The sequence below is a fragment of the Coregonus lavaretus genome, assembly GCF_964263955.1.
Source record: "Coregonus lavaretus genome assembly, contig: HAP1_SCAFFOLD_1871, whole genome shotgun sequence".
Lineage (NCBI taxonomy): Eukaryota > Metazoa > Chordata > Actinopteri > Salmoniformes > Salmonidae > Coregonus > Coregonus lavaretus.
Genome location: NW_028160268.1, coordinates 75587 through 94407, shown reverse-complemented (window position 1 = coordinate 94407; position 18821 = coordinate 75587). Strand labels below are relative to the sequence as shown.

Sequence of the window (18821 nt, the reverse complement as noted above, 5' to 3'; positions counted from 1 at the left end):
TAGTATGTTACCGCTTAGGATGGATTAGAGTCAACTAAATATGGTATTAACACAGAGTGACCCATAGTATGTTACCGCTTAGGATGGATTAGAGTCAACTACCAAAATATGGTATTAACACAGAGTGACCCATAGTATGTTACCGCTTAGGATGGATTAGAGTCAACTACCAAAATATGGTATTAACACAGAGTGACCCATAGTATGTTACCGCTTAGGATGGATTAGAGTCAACTACCACAATATGGTATTAACACAGAGTGACCCATAGTATGTTACCGCTTAGGATGGATTAGAGTCAACTACCAAAATATGGTATTAACACAGAGTGACCCATAGTATGTTACCGCTTAGGATGGATTAGAGTCAACACTCAAATATGGTATTAACACAGAGTGACCCATAGTATGTTACCGCTTAGGATGGATTAGAGTCAACTACCAAAATATGGTATTAACACAGAGTGACCCATAGTATGTTACCGCTTAGGATGGATTAGAGTCAACTACCAAAATATGGTATTAACACAGAGTGACCCATAGTATGTTACCGCTTAGGATGGATTAGAGTCAACTACCAAAATATGGTATTAACACAGAGTGACCCATAGTATGTTACCGCTTAGGATGGATTAGAGTCAACTACCAAAATATGGTATTAACACAGAGTGACCCAGTAGTATGTTACCGCTTAGGATGGATTAGAGTCAACTACCAAAATATGGTATTAACACAGAGTGACCCATAGTATGTTACCGCTTAGGATGGATTAGAGTCAACTACCAAAATATGGTATTAACACAGAGTGACCCATAGTATGTTACCGCTTAGGATGGATTAGAGTCAACTACCAAAATATGGTATTAACACAGAGTGACCCATAGTATGTTACCGCTTAGGATGGATTAGAGTCAACTACCAAAATATGGTATTAACACAGAGTGACCCATAGTATGTTACCGCTTAGGATGGATTAGAGTCAACTACCAAAATATGGTATTAACACAGAGTGACCCATAGTATGTTACCGCTTAGGATGGATTAGAGTCAACTACCAAAATATGGTATTAACACAGAGTGACCCATAGTATGTTACCGCTTAGGATGGATTAGAGTCAACTACCAAAATATGGTATTAACACAGAGTGACCCATAGTATGTTACCGCTTAGGATGGATTAGAGTCAACTACCAAAATATGGTATTAACACAGAGTGACCCATAGTATGTTACCGCTTAGGATGGATTAGAGTCAACTACCAAAATATGGTATTAACACAGAGTGACCCATAGTATGTTACCGCTTAGGATGGATTAGAGTCAACTACCAAAATATGGTATTAACACAGAGTGACCCATAGTATGTTACCGCTTAGGATGGATTAGAGTCAACTACCAAAATATGGTATTAACACAGAGTGACCCATAGTATGTTACCGCTTAGGATGGATTAGAGTCAACTACCAAAATATGGTATTAACACAGAGTGACCCATAGTATGTTACCGCTTAGGATGGATTAGAGTCAACTACCAAAATATGGTATTAACACAGAGTGACCCATAGTATGTTACCGCTTAGGATGGATTAGAGTCAACTACCAAAATATGGTATTAACACAGAGTGACCCATAGTATGTTACCGCTTAGGATGGATTAGAGTCAACTACCAAAATATGGTATTAACACAGAGTGACCCATAGTATGTTACCGCTTAGGATGGATTAGAGTCAACTACCAAAATATGGTATTAACACAGAGTGACCCATAGTATGTTACCGCTTAGGATGGATTAGAGTCAACTACCAAAATATGGTATTAACACAGAGTGACCCATAGTATGTTACCGCTTAGGATGGATTAGAGTCAACTACCAAAATATGGTATTAACACAGAGTGACCCATAGTATGTTACCGCTTAGGATGGATTAGAGTCAACTACCAAAATATGGTATTAACACAGAGTGACCCATAGTATGTTACCGCTTAGGATGGATTAGAGTCAACTACCAAAATATGGTATTAACACAGAGTGACCCATAGTATGTTACCGCTTAGGATGGATTAGAGTCAACTACCAAAATATGGTATTAACACAGAGTGACCCATAGTATGTTACCGCTTAGGATGGATTAGAGTCAACTACCAAAATATGGTATTAACACAGAGTGACCCATAGTATGTTACCGCTTAGGATGGATTAGAGTCAACTACCAAAATATGGTATTAACACAGAGTGACCCATAGTATGTTACCCGCTTAGGATGGATTAGAGTCAACTACCAAAATATGGTATTAACACAGAGTGACCCATAGTATGTTACCGCTTAGGATGGATTAGAGTCAACTACCAAAATATGGTATTAACACAGAGTGACCCATAGTATGTTACCGCTTAGGATGGATTAGAGTCAACTACCAAAATATGGTATTAACACAGAGTGACCCATAGTATGTTACCGCTTAGGATGGATTAGAGTCAACTACCAAAATATGGTATTAACACAGAGTGACCCATAGTATGTTACCGCTTAGGATGGATTAGAGTCAACTACCAAAATATGGTATTAACACAGAGTGACCCATAGTATGTTACCGCTTAGGATGGATTAGAGTCAACTACCAAAATATGGTATTAACACAGAGTGACCCATAGTATGTTACCGCTTAGGATGGATTAGAGTCAACTACCAAAATATGGTATTAACACAGAGTGACCCATAGTATGTTACCGCTTAGGATGGATTAGAGTCAACTACCAAAATATGGTATTAACACAGAGTGACCCATAGTATGTTACCGCTTAGGATGGATTAGAGTCAACTACCAAAATATGGTATTAACACAGAGTGACCCATAGTATGTTACCGCTTAGGATGGATTAGAGTCAACTACCAAAATATGGTATTAACACAGAGTGACCCATAGTATGTTACCGCTTAGGATGGATTAGAGTCAACTACCAAAATATGGTATTAACACAGAGTGACCCATAGTATGTTACCGCTTAGGATGGATTAGAGTCAACTACCAAAATATGGTATTAACACAGAGTGACCCATAGTATGTTACCGCTTAGGATGGATTAGAGTCAACTACCAAAATATGGTATTAACACAGAGTGACCCATAGTATGTTACCGCTTAGGATGGATTAGAGTCAACTACCAAAATATGGTATTAACACAGAGTGACCCATAGTATGTTACCGCTTAGGATGGATTAGAGTCAACTACCAAAATATGGTATTAACACAGAGTGACCCATAGTATGTTACCGCTTAGGATGGATTAGAGTCAACTACCAAAATATGGTATTAACACAGAGTGACCCATAGTATGTTACCGCTTAGGATGGATTAGAGTCAACTACCAAAATATGGTATTAACACAGAGTGACCCATAGTATGTTACCGCTTAGGATGGATTAGAGTCAACTACCAAAATATGGTATTAACACAGAGTGACCCATAGTATGTTACCGCTTAGGATGGATTAGAGTCAACTACCAAAATATGGTATTAACACAGAGTGACCCATAGTATGTTACCGCTTAGGATGGATTAGAGTCAACTACAAAATATGGTATTAACACAGAGTGACCAGTAGTATGTTACCGCTTAGGATGGATTAGAGTCAACTACCAAAATATGGTATTAACACAGAGTGACCCATAGTATGTTACCCCTTAGGATGGATTAGAGTCAACTACCAAAATATGGTATTAACACAGAGTGACCCATAGTATGTTACCCCTTAGGATGGATTAGAGTCAACTACCAAAATATGGTATTAACACAGAGTGACCCATAGTATGTTACCGCTTAGGATGGATTAGAGTCAACTACCAAAATATGGTATTAACACAGAGTGACCCATAGTATGTTACCGCTTAGGATGGATTAGAGTCAACTACCAAAATATGGTATTAACACAGAGTGACCCATAGTATGTTACCGCTTAGGATGGATTAGAGTCAACTACCACAATATGGTATTAACACAGAGTGACCCATAGTATGTTACCCCTTAGGATGGATTAGAGTCAACTACCAAAATATGGTATTAACACAGAGTGACCCATAGTATGTTACCGCTTAGGATGGATTAGAGTCAACTACCAAAATATGGTATTAACACAGAGTGACCCATAGTATGTTACCGCTTAGGATGGATTAGAGTCAACTACCAAAATATGGTATTAACACAGAGTGACCCATAGTATGTTACCGCTTAGGATGGATTAGAGTCAACTACCAAAATATGGTATTAACACAGAGTGACCCATAGTATGTTACCGCTTAGGATGGATTAGAGTCAACTAAATATGGTATTAACACAGAGTGACCCATAGTATGTTACCGCTTAGGATGGATTAGAGTCAACTACCAAAATATGGTATTAACACAGAGTGACCCATAGTATGTTACCGCTTAGGATGGATTAGAGTCAACTACCAAAATATGGTATTAACACAGAGTGACCCATAGTATGTTACCGCTTAGGATGGATTAGAGTCAACTACCAAAATATGGTATTAACACAGAGTGACCCATAGTATGTTACCGCTTAGGATGGATTAGAGTCAACTACCAAAATATGGTATTAACACAGAGTGACCCATAGTATGTTACCCCTTAGGATGGATTAGAGTCAACTACCAAAATATGGTATTAACACAGAGTGACCCATAGTATGTTACCCCTTAGGATGGATTAGAGTCAACTACCAAAATATGGTATTAACACAGAGTGACCCATAGTATGTTACCCCTTAGGATGGATTAGAGTCAACTACCAAAATATGGTATTAACACAGAGTGACCCATAGTATGTTACCGCTTAGGATGGATTAGAGTCAACTACCAAAATATGGTATTAACACAGAGTGACCCATAGTATGTTACCGCTTAGGATGGATTAGAGTCAACTACCAAAATATGGTATTAACACAGAGTGACCCATAGTATGTTACCGCTTAGGATGGATTAGAGTCAACTACCAAAATATGGTATTAACACAGAGTGACCCATAGTATGTTACCGCTTAGGATGGATTAGAGTCAACTACCAAAATATGGTATTAACACAGAGTGACCCATAGTATGTTACCGCTTAGGATGGATTAGAGTCAACTACCACAATATGGTATTAACACAGAGTGACCCATAGTATGTTACCCCTTAGGATGGATTAGAGTCAACTACCAAAATATGGTATTAACACAGAGTGACCCATAGTATGTTACCGCTTAGGATGGATTAGAGTCAACTACCAAAATATGGAATGTAACTGATATAAATTCATGCATTTAGCAGTAAATAGCCTGGGTATTGATAAGGAGTAAATAGCCCTGGTATTGATATGGGAGAGCTGGACATAAGGAGTAAATAGCCCTGGTATTGATATGGCCGAGCTGGACATAAGGAGTAAATAGCCCTGGTATTGATATGGGAGAGCTGGACATAAGGAGTAAATAGCCCTGGTATTGATATGGGAGAGCTGGACATAAGGAGTAAATAGCCCTGGTATTGATATGGGAGAGCTGGACATAAGGAGTAAATAGCCCTGGTATTGATATGGGAGAGCTGGACATAAGGAGTAAATAGCCCTGGTATTGATATGGGAGAGCTGGACATAAGGAGTAAATAGCCCTGGTATTGATATGGGAGAGCTGGACATAAGGAGTAAATAGCCTGGTATTGATATGGGAGAGCTGGACATAAGGAGTAAATAGCCCTGGTATTGATATGGGAGAGCTGGACTTAAGGACTAAATAGCCCTGGTATTGATATGGGAGAGCTGGATATAAGGAGTAAATAGCCCTGGTATTGATATGGGAGAGCTGGACATAAGGAGTAAATAGCCCTGGTATTGATATGGGAGAGCTGGACATAAGGAGTAAATAGCCCTGGTATTGATATGGGAGAGCTGGATATAAGGAGTAAATAGCCCTGGTATTGATATGGGAGAGCTGGACATAAGGAGTAAATAGCCCTGGTATTGATATGGGAGAGCTGGACATTCATTGGAAATAATTTGATAGGATTCTAAGTAGCACAGTCTTGACTAGTAAATCACCTAATATGATTTCAATTTCTAAGTGGTACTGTATTGGATAAGTAAATACATGACCAATCTGATGAACTACTTCTGTGTTGAACAGGTGATCGTGTTGAAGAAGAGTGAGGCTGAGATCACCTGATCACCATAACAACCATCAGAATGGAACTCATTGGATTCTAATATAGAACTGTGAGACACAATGCTGTATGTTTTTACATTTTACCTCCATTTGATCAAATGTGATATATTAACTGCTAGATGTATTTTTCTTATTTGAATGTGTTTTAATATATTGTGTGTTGTATTATTCATTCAGCAGCTGTCCTTTAACAGCAGTCATATACTGGTCATATACTGTATAGCATTATGGTTGATACATTGTAAATGCCTTAACTTTTCATGTCTAAACAGATACACTGATAGGTGTTATGGTTCAGACATTATTGTTACAGGTTCAGTATAATGTTATACCGTTACATGTTACAGAGTTAGAAAACATACAGGAGAGGAGAATTCAATTATTATAATGATTTTCTTTATTTTCCCATTTTGGTCTATAGTAGTTCAGCATAATCTTATTTTATTTAAACATGAAACTAATGTTCCCCTTTTGTTTTATTGTGGTTGTTTTGTGCAAAACCATTATTTTTCATTTAATCATCTAGGGAAGATATTGCTTTTGTCTTTGTAGCATATAGAATGAAATAAATGATTTTCCTCAATCATGTAGCCTGTTTTTTAATTTGTTCTTAATGACATTAAAATCACTCCGTGTTTAATTTCACTCACTTTCCTTCATGTATCTTCTAAATGCTCCATTCCAGGTTGAGTATATTTCTAATATTGAACATCGCAAGTTGTTACTAGTTGAAATATTTACTACAGCCTACTTGTCACATTTATTTCATGATTGACATTAGTTGACGGATGTGTTTTAGGACATTTGACATGAAGGTAGTTTCCATATCAGAACACTAGATGGAGCAAGATATCGCGAAATGAGATGCAACAAGAAGTACAGGAAGTGAAAGTGAAAGTAAAGTGTGAAACGCCACCACCCTTTCCGACGTTATTTCCTGGAACAGACGCCGTGTTACATTCTGTTCGTTGCCAAATTAGCTTTTCTACTGTTTTAGTTAATTTTCTAAACTCCTAACAGTTTTATTCAGCAGTTACAAACAGCTTTACCTTGGAGTCACACTTCTTTTGTTAGTGAAATGAAGACCTTTCCGACCTCGGCGGCCTGGTGTTTCTGGATTCTGTACATCCGTGTTTCTTTGAAAACGACAGGTAGGCCTCAACATTATTCCTTCGTTATTTAGCCTATAGGCTATTTTATTATCGGAACATCATCTTAATAAGAAAGCCCAGAAACGGGGCGAATTCAAGTGCAGGCTCAAAACTGAGTGCGGGAAGTCTACGATGTCTCATCGTCTGTGCGTTGTTGTCTGATCAGACAGGGCTTGTAGTCTGGGGTGTGGTGGTGCCATAGCAGTCTGGGGTGTGGTGGTGCCATAGCAGTCTGGGGTGTGGTGGTGCCATAGCAGTCTGGGGTGTGGTGGTGCCATAGGGTGGTGTCCGTGGCAGACAAACTATTTTACTTCGATATGGGGTTTCTGGTGCCATAGCAGTCTGGGGTGTGGTGGTGCCATAGCAGTCTGGGGTGTGGTGGTGCCATAGCAGTCTGGGGTGTGGTGGTGCCATAGCAGTCTGGGGTGTGGTGGTGCCATAGCAGTCTGGGGTGTGGTGGTGCCATAGCAGTCTGGGGTGTGGTGGTGCCATAGCAGTCTGGGGTGTGGTGGTGCCATAGCAGTCTGGGGTGTGGTGGTGCCATAGGGTGGTGTCCGTGGCAGACAAACTATTTTACTTCGATATGGGGTTTCTGGTGCCATAGCAGTCTGGGGTGTGGTGGTGCCATAGGGTGGTGTCCGTGGCAGACAAAATATTTTACTTCGATATGGAAGTGACTGTTTCGTAGCAGGTTAGGAGAATTAGTTAAGGTTAGGGTTAGTGAAAATACTCTCCTAAATTGTTACGGAAATCGTAGCTGTATGGAAGTGGGGTGAAAATAGTGTCCGTCCGCGGCAAAGTAGAGGGTGGCGAAAACTGTTGTTCTGAAGGAAGTGTAGCCATGTTCATGACTAAAAAGAGAAGACGGTTTATGATCTGAATTGAAGAGATACAAAGAATTCAGATCGTAAAACGTCTTCTCTTTTTAGTCATAAATATGGCTAAAACCAAGGAAGTGTGGACTCACCAGGTCGAAATAAATCAGGTTAGGTTTGGGAACAAGGGTTATGTTACTGTTAAGTATACTTTAGTGAGTGTTAAGATTAGGGTAATGCCCATGGAGATAGAGGACTCATCTTCATATCTGTGCCATTATAGCGTCTGGTCAACAGCAAAACATACAGAAGGCTGCAGCACGGGTACTGATCAAGAGAGACAGAGAGCACACATTACACCGGTTTTAAGGTCTCTGGCCATCACCACCACCACCACACCGTCACCACTGGCTGCCTGTGTTACCAGACGGAGAGCACACATTACACCGGTTTTAAGGTCTCTGCACTGGCTGCCTGTGTTTTAGAATTTATTTTCAGGGCTTGCTTGCCATTGGCACCTGTCCAATTGACCATTTTTGTAAGGGAATTGGACAGTTTTAACCATGTTTTGAGATTATCCAGTGTTTTCAGTTAAACAGGCCTATTACAGAGCTCTACCAGACAGTTGATAGGTCAATAGGGTCAAACCACAGTCTCTTGAAATACGGATATTGCACATATCAATATCACAATTTTGATCTGAATTCAATTAATTGTACAGCCTTGCTACTAAATCCAAATTGTAAAGCTAATCAATAGCAAAACACCTAGCAGTCAAAGCTGAACTAGGCGTGGCCAGGCTTCATCCAATCCTAACGTCCCCCACCAGTCAAAGCTGAACTAGGCGTGGCCACGCTTCTTTCAATCCTAACGTCTCCCACCAGTCAAAGCTGAACTAGGCGTGGCCAGGCTTCTTTCAATCCTAACGTCCCCCACCAGTCAAACCAAACCAAATACATTGTACACCAATCTCTCTGGACCGTACAGTTAACGGAAATGCTTTGAAAATTACACCAGCAAAGTCTTGGTAGGCCACAGTATTTGGAGTTGGGTTGGATATAGTCATGGTAGGCCACAGTATTTGGAGTTGGGTTGGATATAGTCATGGTAGGCTACAGTATTTGGAGTTGGGTTGGATATAGTTGGATATAGTCATGGTAGGCTACAGTATTTGGAGTTGGGTTGGATATAGTCATGGTAGGCTACAGTATTTGGAGTTGGGTTGGATATAGTCATGGTAGGCCACAGTATTTGGAGTTGGGTTGGATATAGTCATGGTAGGCCACAGTATTTGGAGTTAGGTTGGATATAGTCATGGTAGGCTACAGTATTTGGAGTTGGGTTGGATATAGTCATGGTAGGCTACAGTATTTGGAGTTAGGTTGGATATAGTCATGGTAGGCTACAGTATTTGGAGTTGGGTTGGATATAGTCATGGTAGGCTACAGTATTTGGAGTTGGGTTGGATATAGTCATGGTAGGCTACAGTATTTGGAGTTAGGTTGGATATAGTCATGGTAGGCTACAGTATTTGGAGTTGGGTTGGATATAGTTGGATATAGTCATGGTAGGCTACAGTATTTGGAGTTGGGTTGGATATAGTCATGGTAGGCTACAGTATTTGGAGTTGGGTTGGATATAGTCATGGTAGGCTACAGTATTTGGAGTTGGGTTGGATATAGTCATGGTAGGCTACAGTATTTGGAGTTGGGTTGGATATAGTCATGGTAGGCCACAGTATTTGGAGTTGGGTTGGATATAGTCATGGTAGGCTACAGTATTTGGAGTTAGGTTGGATATAGTCATGGTAGGCCACAGTATTTGGAGTTGGGTTGGATATAGTTGGATATAGTCATGGTAGGCTACAGTATTTGGAGTTAGGTTGGATATAGTCATGGTAGGCCACAGTATTTGGAGTTAGGTTGGATATAGTTGGATATAGTCATGGTAGGCTACAGTATTTGGAGTTGGGTTGGATATAGTTGGATATAGTCATGGTAGGCTACAGTATTTGGAGTTGGGTTGGATATAGTCATGGTAGGCTACAGTATTTGGAGTTGGGTTGGATATAGTCATGGTAGGCTACAGTATTTGGAGTTGGGTTGGATATAGTTGGATATAGTCATGGTAGGCTACAGTATTTGGAGTTGGGATGGATATAGTCATGGTAGGCTACAGTATTTGGAGTTAGGTTGGATATAGTCATGGTAGGCTACAGTATTTGGAGTTGGGTTGGATATAGTCATGGTAGGCTACAGTATTTGGAGTTGGGTTGGATATAGTTGGATATAGTCATGGTAGGCCACAGTATTTGGAGTTGGGTTGGATATAGTCATGGTAGGCTACAGTATTTGGAGTTGGGTTGGATATAGTTGGATATAGTCTTGGTAGGCCACAGTATTTGGAGTTGGGTTGGATATATTCATGGTAGGCTACAGTATTTGGAGTTGGGTTGGATATAGTCATGGTAGGCTACAGTATTTGGAGTTGGGTTGGATATAGTCATGGTAGGCTACAGTATTTGGAGTTGGGTTGGATATAGTTGGATATAGTCATGGTAGGCTACAGTATTTGGAGTTGGGTTGGATATAGTCATGGTAGGCTACAGTATTTGGAGTTGGGTTGGATATAGTCATGGTAGGCTACAGTATTTGGAGTTGGGTTGGATATAGTTGGATATAGTCATGGTAGGCTACAGTATTTGGAGTTGGGATGGATATAGTCATGGTAGGCTACAGTATTTGGAGTTAGGTTGGATATAGTCATGGTAGGCTACAGTATTTGGAGTTGGGTTGGATATAGTCATGGTAGGCTACAGTATTTGGAGTTGGGTTGGATATAGTTGGATATAGTCATGGTAGGCCACAGTATTTGGAGTTGGGTTGGATATAGTCATGGTAGGCTACAGTATTTGGAGTTGGGTTGGATATAGTTGGATATAGTCTTGGTAGGCCACAGTATTTGGAGTTGGGTTGGATATATTCATGGTAGGCTACAGTATTTGGAGTTGGGTTGGATATAGTCATGGTAGGCTACAGTATTTGGAGTTGGGTTGGATATAGTCATGGTAGGCTACAGTATTTGGAGTTGGGTTGGATATAGTTGGATATAGTCATGGTAGGCTACAGTATTTGGATTTAGGTTGGATATAGTTGGATATAGTCATGGTAGGCTACAGTATTTGGAGTTGGGTTGGATATAGTCTTGGTAGGCTACAGTATTTGGAGTTGGGTTGGATATAGTCATGGTAGGCCACAGTATTTGGAGTTGGGTTGGATATAGTTGGATATAGTCATGGTAGGCTACAGTATTTGGAGTTGGGTTGGATATAGTCATGGTAGGCCACAGTATTTGGAGTTGGGTTGGATATAGTTGGATATAGTCATGGTAGGCTACAGTATTTGGAGTTGGGTTGGATATAGTCATGGTAGGCCACAGTATTTGGAGTTGGGTTGGATATAGTCATGGTAGGCTACAGTATTTGGAGTTGGGTTGGATATAGTCATGGTAGGCTACAGTATTTGGAGTTGGGTTGGATATAGTTGGATATAGTCATGGTAGGCCACAGTATTTGGAGTTAGGTTGGATATAGTCATGGTAGGCTACAGTATTTGGAGTTGGGTTGGATATAGTTGGATATAGTCATGGTAGGCCACAGTATTTGGAGTTGGGTTGGATATAGTTGGATATAGTCATGGTAGGTTACAGTATTTGGAGTTGGGTTGGATATAGTTGGATATAGTCATGGTAGGTTACAGTATTTGGAGTTGGGTTGGATATAGTTGGATATAGTCATGGTAGGCCACAGTATTTGGAGTTGGGTTGGATATAGTTGGATATAGTCATGGTAGGTTACAGTATTTGGAGTTGGGTTGGATATAGTCATGGTAGGCTACAGTATTTGGAGTTGGGTTGGATATAGTCATGGTAGGCTACAGTATTTGGAGTTGGGTTGGATATAGTCATGGTAGGCCACAGTATTTGGAGTTGGGTTGGATATAGTCATGGTAGGATACAGTATTTGGAGTTGGGTTGGATATAGTTGGATATAGTCATGGTAGGCTACAGTATTTGGAGTTGGGTTGGATATAGTTGGATATAGTCATGGTTGGCCACAGTATTTGGAGTTGGGTTGGATATAGTCATGGTAGGCTACAGTATTTGGAGTTGGGTTGGATATAGTCATGGTAGGCTACAGTATTTGGAGTTAGGTTGGATATAGTCATGGTAGGCCACAGTATTTGGAGTTGGGTTGGATATAGTTGGATATAGTCATGGTAGGCTACAGTATTTGGAGTTAGGTTGGATATAGTCATGGTAGGCTACAGTATTTGGAGTTGGGTTGGATATAGTTGGATATAGTCATGGTAGGCTACAGTATTTGGAGTTAGGTTGGATATAGTCATGGTAGGCCACAGTATTTGGAGTTGGGTTGGATATAGTCATGGTAGGCTACAGTATTTGGAGTTGGGTTGGATATAGTCATGGTAGGCTACAGTATTTGGAGTTGGGTTGGATATAGTCATGGTAGGCCACAGTATTTGGAGTTGGGTTGGATATAGTTGGATATAGTCATGGTAGGCATCAGTATTTGGAGTTGGGTTGGATATAGTTGGATATAGTCATGGTAGGCTACAGTATTTGGAGTTAGGTTGGATATAGTCATGGTAGGCTACAGTATTTGGAGTTGGGTTGGATATAGTCATGGTAGGCCACAGTATTTGGAGTTGGGTTGGATATAGTCATGGTAGGCCACAGTATTTGGAGTTAGGTTGGATATAGTCATGGTAGGCTACAGTATTTGGAGTTGGGTTGGATATAGTCATGGTAGGCCACAGTATTTGGAGTTGGGTTGGATATAGTCATGGTAGGCCACAGTATTTGGAGTTGGGTTGGATATAGTCATGGTAGGCTACAGTATTTGGAGTTAGGTTGGATATAGTTGGATATAGTCATGGTAGGCCACAGTATTTGGAGTTGGGTTGGATATAGTCATGGTAGGCTACAGTATTTGGAGTTAGGTTGGATATAGTTGGATATAGTCATGGTAGGCTACAGTATTTGGAGTTGGGTTGGATATAGTCATGGTAGGCTACAGTATTTGGAGTTGGGTTGGATATAGTCATGGTAGGCTACAGTATTTGGAGTTGGGTTGGATATAGTTGGATATAGTCATGGTAGGCTACAGTATTTGGAGTTGGGTTGGATATAGTCATGGTAGGCTACAGTATTTGGAGTTGGGTTGGATATAGTCATGGTAGGCTACAGTATTTGGAGTTGGGTTGGATATAGTCATGGTAGGCTACAGTATTTGGAGTTGGGTTGGATATAGTCATGGTAGGCTACAGTATTTGGAGTTGGGTTGGATATAGTCATGGTAGGCTACAGTATTTGGAGTTGGGTTGGATATAGTCATGGTAGGCCACAGTATTTGGAGTTGGGTTGGATATAGTCATGGTAGGCTACAGTATTTCTTACAATCTTATATATTGACTGGAATTGTGTTGGTTATATTTAATAAGTGCAGAATTTCTTCAATTTCAAAATAGTTCTGCCAAATACTTCACTCATCAGATTGTAAGATGAGCTGCTTCCCCCTTTTTTAGTTGCAGGAAATTACATTTTCGGGGTGCCATTTTGTTGTTTGAGCACATGCCTCCAAAAGGTCTGCATGGCCCTAAATCTTCTCATCAAGCTTCTAGACGGGAAAATCTGGAACAACAATCTTTGAATCCCAGAGCCGACTAGGTGAAAAATCTGTCTGTGCCCTTGAGCAAGGCACTTAACCCTAATTGCTCTGGATAAGAGCATCTGCTAAATTACTAAAATGTAATGATTTTGCATAAATCTACATCTGTGCCAAATTTGGTGCTTTTATCACAAAATGCACGATTGTTTTGCTTAGCTGCCCCACTCCCACATGATAACATCAAGCCTGGCCTAATGAGAACTGTTTTCACTAGTTACCACAGCCACAAAGTCAAAATTGGCTATCGTAAAAATATATGGAAACAAAACTGAGATATTTGGTCTTAATTTAAAGTTATTTTTAGGCGTAAGTATATTATCTAATTGACAGGTCCAACATTTTGTAAGCATATTCTCTAATAGACGGGTCAGAACCAACATTTTATAAGCATGTTCTCTAATAGACGGGTCAGAACCAACATTTTATAAGCATGTTCTCTAATAGACGGGTCAGAACCAACATTTTATAAGCATGTTCTCTAATAGACAGGTCAGAACCAACATTTTATAAGCATGTTCTCTAATAGACGGGTCAGAACCAACATGGCTGAATACCTCTGGTGGGAGGCAAAGAGACCCGAACCCTCTGGAGGTGCAGTTGTAGAGGGACCTCGGTATGCACCGGACTGACGCGGGAGTGGAGAATGGCCACAGAAATTAGTTATTGTTCTAGTTTGGTTGTGTTCATTTTGTAATTGTATAACCCACTAATGTCCCACAAAATCATCCCGCATTTGGGTATTTTTAAATGTGATCATCACCCACATCTGTACACTTTCCGTCTGCTGATAAACGGGACACATGAAAGTAGCGCAATTGATGTTGAATTCACCCAATGCAAGAGCATCAGGCTGTAATTTAATAAAGTAGATGACTGTTGACTGATTTATACTCCTATGGTCCTTTAGTGGTAATATTATGTGTGAGTCCTTTATCTTAGAACTTGTTGACAACCAAGATGACATGTTCTGTAGGCTACAGCAATGACCCGATGGAACTAAAACTTGGTATGGACATTTATCCTCAACACATTTAAACTCTGTCTGTAGAAGATTCAGTCAGTGCCATTAGTGAGGATATGATACAGCACACTGGCTGGCTCTTGTGTGGGTGGGGTATAGGACAATGCACTGTCTGGTACGAGGGGTGGGGGTCTGGGACGAGGGGTGTGGGTCTGGGACGAGGGGTGGGGGTCTGGGACGAGGGGTGGGGGGTGGGGGTCTGGGACGAGGGGTGGGGGGTGGGGGTCTGGGACGAGGGGTGGGGTTCTGGGACGAGGGGTGGGGGTCTGGGACGAGGGGTGGGTGTCTAGGACGAGGGGTGGGGGTCTGGGACGAGGGGTGGGGGTCTGGTACGAGGGGTGGGGGTCTGGGACGAGGGGTGGGGGTCTGGGACGAGGGGTGGGGGTCTGGGACGAGGGGTGGGTGGGGGTCTAGGACGAGGGGTGGGGGTCTAGGACGAGGGGTGGGGGTCTGGTACGAGGGGTGGGGGTCTGGGACGAGGGGTGTGTGGGGGTCTGGGACGAGGGGTGTGTGGGGGTCTGGGACGAGGGGTGGGTGGGGGTCTGGGACGAGGGGTGGGGGTCTGGTACGAGGGGTGGGGGTCTGGGACGATGGGTGTGTGGGGGTCTGGGACGAGGGGTGGGGGTCTGGTACGAGGGGTGGGGGTCTGGGACGAGGGGTGGGGGTCTAGGACGAGGGGTGGGGGTCTGGTACGAGGGGTGGGGGTCTGGGACGAGGGGTGGGGGTCTGGGACGAGGGGTGGGGGGTGGGGGTCTGGGACGAGGGGTGGGGGTCTGGGACGAGGGGTGTGTGGGGGGTCTTGGACGAGGGGTGGGGGTCTGGGACGAGGGGTGTGTGGGGGTCTGGGACGAGGGGTGTGGGTCTGGGACGAGGGGTGGGGGTCTGGGACGAGGGGTGGGTGGGGGTCTGGGACGAGGGGTGGGGGGTGGGGGTCTAGGACGAGGGGTCTGGGACAAGGGGTGGGGGTCTGGGACGAGGGGTGTGTGGGGGGTCTGGGACGAGGGGTGGGGGTCTGGGACGAGGGGTGTGTGGGGGTCTGGTACGAGGGGTGTGGGTCTGGTACGAGGGGTGGGTGGGGGTCTGGGACGAGGGGTGGGGGTCTGGTACGAGGGGTGGGGGTCTGGGACGAGGGGTGGGGGTCTAGGACGAGGGGTGGGGGTCTGGTACGAGGGGTGGGGGTCTGGGACGAGGGGTGGGGGTCTGGGACGAGGGGTGGGGGTCTGGGACGAGGGGTGTGTGGGGGTCTGGGACGAGGGGTGTGGGTCTGGGACGAGGGGTGGGGGTCTGGGACGAGGGGTGTGGGTCTGGGACGAGGGGTGTGTGGGGGGTCTGGGACGAGGGGTGTGTGGGGGTCTGGGACAAGGGGTGGGGGTAGTGCTTGCTGTGAATTATAGTGCAGTGCATTGTGGGCTGCATGGAAGCAGGACAAAATGAATTGACAACCCAAATCATTGTGTGGACCGGATAGAAATGTGTCACGGGCCAGATTGTGTTTGACAAGTTATCTACACTGATTTGAAGTGGATTTAACAAGTGCCCGAACTGTCTACATAAATCTCCCACATGACGCCATCTTAACAGACTTCATTTGGCTTCAATGCACTATTATGCCTTCACATAGGAATGAATGGTGTCACATGATCAATGACTTTGTCCATTCATATGGGCCAGAATCCATGGAAGAACAGGAAGTTACCAGTTATCTTTGACCGTGTAATTTGTTTTTCTCCAGGGTCGTCTGAGGTTGTTGGATCAGCTGACCCAGTCGTTGCCTTAGCTGGTGATGACGTCATTCTGCCATGTTCCCTGAAACCCAGTGTCAATGCTGAGGACATGGCAGTGAAGTGGACAAGATCGTACCTGAAAACAGAAAACGTCCATCTTTACCGTGACGGTCGAGACTCCAATGTGGACCAGTTTCCATCCTACAAGGGAAGGACATCAATGTTTTTTGAAGAACTGAAGAACGGTAACGTCTCCTTAAAGCTGACCAGAGTTACTCTCTCTGATCCTGGAGGCTACAAGTGCTACATTCCAAGTCTGACCACCAGCCAGGTGAAGGAAACCACCGTTCAACTCTTTGTTGGTGAGTCATGAATACTGGACATGTGATCAGAGGTTGTATTGGTAAATCTGTCTAAACGATTGGCTGCTAAAATATCAAAATGTCTTCCTCCCTCATGTCATCATTCCTTCCTCAATATTGTTACTTCCTACTGTTGACTCATAGTAGTTACTATGTACTACTGATAGTGATACATTCTATAGAGAAGGTGTTGACTCATAGTAGTTACTATGTATTACTGATAGTGATACATTCTATAGAGAAGGTGTTGACTCATAGTAGTTACTATGTATTACTGATAGTGATACATTCTATAGAGAAGGTGTTGACTCATAGTAGTTACTATGTATTACTGATAGTGATACATTCTATAGAGAAGGTGTTGACTCATAGTAGTTACTATGTATTACTGATAGTGATACATTCTATAGAGAAGGTGTTGACTCATAGTAGTTACTATGTATTACTGATAGTGATACATTCTATAGAGAAGGTGTTGACTCATAGTAGTTACTATGTATTACTGATAGTGATACATTCTATAGAGAAGGTGTTGACTCATAGTAGTTACTATGTATTACTGATAGTGATACATTCTATAGAGAAGGTGTTGACTCATAGTAGTTACTATGTATTACTGATAGTGATACATTCTATAGAGAAGGTGTTGACTCATAGTAGTTACTATGTATTACTGATAGTGATACATTCTATAGAGAAGGTGTTGACTCATAGTAGTTACTATGTATTACTGATAGTGATACATTCTATAGAGAAGGTGTTGACTCATAGTAGTTACTATGTACTACTGATAGTGATACATTCTATAGAGAAGGTGTTGACTCATAGTAGTTACTATGTATTACTGATAGTGATACATTCTATAGAGAAGGTGTTGGCTCATAGTAGTTACTATGTATTACTGATAGTGATACATTCTATAGAGAAGGTGTTGACTCATAGTAGTTACTATGTACTACTGATAGTGATACATTCTATAGAGAAGGTGTTGACTCATAGTAGTTACTATGTATTACTGATAGTGATACATTCTATAGAGAAGGTGTTGACTCATAGTAGTTACTATGTATTACTGATAGTGAAACATTCTATAGAGAAGGTGTTGACTCATAGTAGTTACTATGTATTACTGATAGTGATACATTCTATAGAGAAGGTGTTGACTCATAGTAGTTACTATGTATTACTGATAGTGATACATTCTATAGAGAAGGTGTTGACTCATAGTAGTTACTATGTATTACTGATAGTGATACATTCTATAGAGAAGGTGTTGACTCATAGTAGTTACTATGTATTACTGATAGTGATACATTCTATAGAGAAGGTGTTGACTCATAGTAGTTACTATGTATTACTGATAGTGATACATTCTATAGAGAAGGTGTTGACTCATAGTAGTTACTATGTATTACTGATAGTGATACATTCTATAGAGAAGGTGTTGACTAGTAGTAGTTACTATGTATTACTGATAGTGATACATTCTATAGAGAAGGTGTTGACTCATAGTAGTTACTATGTATTACTGATAGTGATACATTCTATAGAGAAGGTGTTGACTCATAGTAGTTACTATGTATTACTGATAGTGATACATTCTATAGAGAAGGTGTTGACTCATAGTAGTTACTATGTATTACTGATAGTGATACATTCTATAGAGAAGGTGTTGACTCATAGTAGTTACTATGTATTACTGATAGTGATACATTCTATAGAGAAGGTGTTGACTCATAGTAGTTACTATGTATTACTGATAGTGATACATTCTATAGAGAAGGTGTTGACTCATAGTAGTTA

The 18821-nt window shown here is 41.8% G+C and overlaps 1 protein-coding gene across 1 annotated transcript in view; it reads left to right on the top strand.

Annotated features, from left to right (window-relative positions):
• Positions 1-7113: 7113 nt before the first annotated feature.
• Positions 7114-18821, top strand: part of LOC311121965 (butyrophilin subfamily 3 member A2-like) — a gene marked incomplete at its 3' end in the record, with an annotated part of 86541 nt that continues 74833 nt past the window's right edge. The window contains exons 1-2 of the mRNA XM_084196395.1: positions 7114-7347; positions 16665-17018. Of these exons, the coding sequence (XP_084052521.1) occupies positions 7275-7347; positions 16665-17018 (427 nt within the window). The remainder of the gene's footprint in view (positions 7348-16664; positions 17019-18821) is intronic.